The sequence below is a fragment of the Acanthisitta chloris genome, unplaced genomic scaffold (assembly GCF_000695815.1).
Source record: "Acanthisitta chloris isolate BGI_N310 unplaced genomic scaffold, ASM69581v1 scaffold43681, whole genome shotgun sequence".
NCBI lineage: Eukaryota > Metazoa > Chordata > Aves > Passeriformes > Acanthisittidae > Acanthisitta > Acanthisitta chloris.
In genome coordinates, this window is record NW_008657303.1 from 1 (window position 1) to 5,015 (window position 5,015).

Sequence of the window (5,015 nt, forward strand, 5' to 3'; positions counted from 1 at the left end):
TCCCGGGTTGGTGCCGTCCCGACAGTCTGTGCTCCCTCCCTTCTCAGTCAGGCCGCGATCTGCAGCAGTACCAGAGCCAAGCGAAGCAGCTTTTCCGCAAGCTGAACGACCAGTCCCCGACGAGGTGCACCCTGGAGGCAGGAGCCATGGCTTTCCAGTGAGTATCGGGAGGGGATGTGGGGGGAAAGGGGTTCTCTGCTGTGGAAATAAGTGAAAGCTCTGTGGATCAGGGTGAGGGGTTGTTGCTACCTGGGAGAGGTGAGTTGCTTCATCCGCCTGCCCTGCTGGCTGAAGTGCAATGGGTGCTCAAAGGGGAGAGGGTGTGAGCTGTCACTGCTTGGCACAGCTGCCTGGCACTTGGTTTTCAGTCGTATCATTAGTTCTGCCTTTGCTAAGGACAATACAGTTCTGTTCCCTTTAAAGCTTGTCTGTTTGCACCCTCTAAGGTACCTTCATTGCATCTTCAGTACCTCGTTTGTTTTACCTTTTTTCCAAATAGATACCTTTGATAAAACCAGTCTGGCAGTACCACTATGAGCTTCTCTTGCACAGGGTTTTCCTCCCTGTACCACTGTACCCTGTGAGAGTGTAGCTCTTCATGCATTAGCTTCACATGTTTAGAAGCACGTGGAGCATCTCTGATTTGTTTTGGTATTATTATTATCCCTTTAATATCTGACAAAACCTCTTTCTTTCATCTTATGGATTTAGTCTTATTGTTGCTAGGTTTATTGAGTGTCTTAAATTAATTTTCTAAGCTGTTTGGGAACTCTCAAGTGGAAAGCACTGTTGGCATTCTCCAGTAGTACACTAGCAAGGGAGCTTGGATATAAAATAAGGAGAGCTTACAGAGAGTGCAGGTCAGACATCCTTCTTAATCAATAGCAAGTCAAGTGGGCAGGAGAAGAGTTGACAGTCAGTGAAAAGCAGGAGAGCAGGTGTGTGTGTGTGTGTGAGGAAGGAAATTCTTCGTTCTGTCACCTGTCATTACATGGGAGAGCAATGCTTGAGAGCTTAGTCAAGATCCTGTCAGGACTCAGAACTGTGCTACGAGCAGGAATAATTGTTAGAAGAGATCAGGTGCCATGTGAGATGACCAAGGCAGAGTGATGCAGTTTTGACAGCAGTGTGCCAAGATTTCCTCCACTTGGCACCACTTCTGCCATGCCACCAGCAGCAGGATCCCACTCCATTTCCAAGCGATTCCTGGTGGCTGGGTGTGTGTTTATGGCTGGATGAGGGGGAGATGGCCTTTGAATGCAAGGCAAGCTTGGCTTTAGGTCTCTGCTCGTATAACAAGGGCCCTTTAGCAAACCTCCCATCTGTCCCTTCAGAGATTCAATGACATGGAATGACAGGAACAGGAGTTTTTTGGAAAGACAACCTTTGGCAGAAGCCGTGAGGTTTTGAGGGCTACTTTTCTTGTGGTTGGCTTACATATGAGAACTGCAACAAGATTGTTTTACAATCTCTTCTCTTGGCTTCTGGTTGCCTTTGATAGGGAGCTGTAGTGGACAGAGGGTAGTCCAGTCTCCTGTCAGGTTTCAGTGTTGTTGCCAGAATTAACTGCAAAGTGCTGCTTTGTCTTTTTTCTACAAGTTAAAACTTCCCACCATTTAAAAGCTCTCTTTTCAAGTGTTTCCATTGGCATTGCATGGGTGTAGCTCTGACTGGCAGTGAAGCCTTGGGAAAGAGCCTGTGTAGGTCCTAGTAAATCCCTTCTTGAGTTACTTCCAGATGCAAGCAGAGCAATGTTTGGGAAGGTGGCAACATGTGCTCAGGAAATCAAAGCCTCTTAATGGTGGCTGTAATGTCACCAGTTGTGACAAGGAGAGAGGGCTGGGGCAGGCTCCTGTTTTGACAGCTGTCTCAAAGGGACAGCCATGTTACCTGGCTGGCTGGCAGGCAGGCAAGGAGAGGAGAGTTTCTCCCTTTGGGTTGAGTTAATCCCTAGACAGGTTCCACTGGCCATCAGCAGCTGCTCCTGCAGAGCACTCACTGCTGCCTACTTTGAGGTGGGATGTTAGGTTAGGGCCTATGTGAAGAGAATACTTTCAGGTCAGAAACCCTCCTGTGCTAACAGTGCAGGAGGGGAAAGCAACGTGGCAATTTGAGGTTTAGTCTAAAATAACGCTGACTGATGTCCATGCTGGTCCTTAATGCGGCACACCAATTTTTCTGCCAAATCAGAGCTCTGGCTGCTGAGGGCAGCACAAACCAGGACAGAGCGTTTCGTGGTTTGAGTTAGCAGTGTGGCTGAGGATATTACTGAACTTGCTGAGGTGGTGTTGGAACATTTTTAGCTTCATCAATTCAGAGAAGAGCCTAGCCTTGCTGAAATGTGAAGCTTCAACTATGACCACTAAGGTGATTTCTGTCAAATTCAATGCTTAGGCTTCAACTCCAAAAGCTGTGTCACCCTTTCAGCTGCAGCTCTGGGGGAACACAGCTGTGCAGGTACAGGAACACTGATGGCATCTGCTGTGCTGTCAGTCAGCAGGTGACCTTTGGCTGGGGAATGGCTGAAGTGGCTCTTACCTGTCATATTGAAAGCAACCCTTGGCCTTTGCCACTGTTACCAGCATAATGCTTTTCTCTCTCAAAATGTCCAACATGATTATAAGAAACCTACTGACTGTACTCAGTGTCTAGGAATCTAGAATACAGAAGTTAACTATGGCAAATGGCAACATCTGTCCCTTGTGTGAGTACATGCCAGGCAGATGCTGTGCTGGAGCTTGGAGGTGCACACAGGGTGTAAGATAGAGAAGTCCAGCTGTGCAGGAGCTCTGCTCTGAGGCTGGCAAAATTGTCTGAATCTGTGCCAGAGTGAAGTGAACTTGCTCTCTGTGGTGCTGACAGATCAACTTTAAATCCAGCACATTGGATAACACATTGGGGAAAAACAAGTGGGAAATCCAGCTGAAGAGCTCCAGGCAGGACCAGCTGGCCCAGGCAGAGATAACAGACTTGTGCCAATGGGACATGTTCTTCAGAGTACTCTCATCTGAAGAGTGCTGCTCCAGCAATACTGTCAGAATTTACATCTGACACAAGTTTTTCTTATTTCAAAAAGGTTAGTTCAAGTCCTGCTGATCATGACAGTGGCTAAATCAAGCTCCCTGTGATGATTTGCAGCAACTCCAATGTGTCAAGCAGGTCTCCAGGGACAAGAGAAGAACAGAAGCACGATGTACAGTAGGATAAGTCCTGGGCACTGCTGCAGTCCAAGCTGAGGGACATAAAAAGGAACAAAGGCATGGGCTCGTAGGGACACACCGTGGAACTGATTATAGCAGCTGAAGTTTCTTGGTTGGGGTAGATGAGTTGTTGATTTAAGGCTGGCAGGGTTTAGACACAGGCCATATAGAGGCAGGAGAAATGGATACTCTTGAGCTCAGGAACAAGTTGAGGATGGCTGATCCAAAGGACATGGACCTGTTGGGGTATCTGGAAAAACAGTGGGGAGTGGGAGGAAGTTGTTTTGTAAGTCTGATGTGGCTATTAACAAAATTTTAAGCTACTTATTTTACTATCTATGGTGCCCTCAGGACTGGATCATTTCTTTAATACACTGCTAATCTGTATGCTAACTAGGCTGCTACATAATGGCATTATGCAGAAAGTCAAAGGAAGGTAACGTGAAAATAGCATTTACATTCCACCCTGAAGAATATAGATAAGCGTGCAAAAGCTTTTGCAGGCCTATTTCCTGTCTCCACTCCCTTGGTTTTGATGGGAATATTGTTGCCTTTATTTTTATATTGACTAAATGAGAAGGAAAATGTCGTTGGGAATGTGCAGCAGCAGGCAGTGATAGTGAAGCCTAAATAATCTCAGAGTTGGTTCTATCTTATCCCTTATTTCAGTAAGCTTTGTAGCTGAATTAGAGTGAAAAGCCCCTATTCTCCTGTCTGGCAGAGGCACCAGAGCTCACACTGAAAGAAGGTCAGCACTAAGCCTCTGCAAACAAGACTTAGTTGGGGATGGGGCGGTGAGAGGAGGAGGAGAGGACCCCTGTGCACTCAGCTGCAGAGCAAACCAAACAGCATCACAGCAGCAGGGTTCACTGTGTGTTTTAGAGCTCTTCATGTTTCAGCTAAAGAACTGGTGGCACAGTCACACCTACCCATGGCAAACCTATAGGTAAGGCCACCAGAACCCATCCAGCACCAGTATTTTTCTCCAGCTGACTTTGAGATGATGCATGTGGATAGCAGCACCCCACCAGCAGACTGGTATTGGGGGAGGAAGGACATCCCTAGCCCTCCAAAATGGAAAGGGAGAGCTGGCAGTCACCAGGTGGCTTTGTCGCATGCTGAGGCCAAATTCTTGTGCGTGTCCTAATCTCAGGGTTTCCCGTTTGTGAGCCTCAGGTACTTCTGTGTTCTGTGTGGTCTGAGGGATGTTAACCACCTTCCCCTCTACTCTGCTGGTAGACTTTCTTGTACTTCCCTTCTCCTGGCTGCAGAGGGGAGGGAGGGTGTCCTCCTTTTTGTACTCCAAAATTATAACTCTCTTGTTGCTGGTATTTTGTTAAGCTGATTTTATTCACAGGCCACCTTTGTTCCAGTGAAATCAAGATTCAGGCCTGTTGACAGGGGTGTAGGGTCTGAGGCTGTAAGAAAATTCATTTTGGGTAAAAGAAAAATAAGCCACTGCTTTATAGAAAGGTTTGCACCCAATCCAGCCATGGAAAACTGGAAGTCCTCGTACCCAGGTCTCATTGCCTTGTAGGAACAAAGGTATGCAGGGTGGTGTTTGGTAGGATAAGTTCAGAATTAATTGATTAATGCCCTGTCTGATGTTCTTTTAGCTACATCATCGAGAAAGGAGTGTGTTACCTGGTCCTGTGTGAAGCTGCATTCCCCAAGAAACTGGCCTTTGCATACCTGGAAGACTTGCACTCAGAGTTTGATGAGCAGCACGGCAAGAAGGTGCCAACGGTCTCCAGGCCCTATTCCTTCATTGAATTTGGTGAGGCTCCTCTCCTTGTGGCTACTTAGGAAACTTCT

At 47.1% G+C, this 5,015-nt stretch overlaps 1 protein-coding gene across 1 annotated transcript in view; it reads left to right on the forward strand.

Annotated features, from left to right (window-relative positions):
* Nucleotides 1-47: 47 nt before the first annotated feature.
* SEC22B (SEC22 vesicle trafficking protein homolog B (S. cerevisiae)) overlaps nucleotides 48-5,015 on the forward strand; it is a gene marked incomplete at its 5' end in the record, with an annotated part of 6,256 nt that continues 1,288 nt past the window's right edge. Inside the window, 2 exons of the mRNA XM_009084654.1 lie at nucleotides 48-157; nucleotides 4,817-4,977. Coding sequence (XP_009082902.1) covers nucleotides 48-157; nucleotides 4,817-4,977 — 271 coding nt within the window. The remainder of the gene's footprint in view (nucleotides 158-4,816; nucleotides 4,978-5,015) is intronic.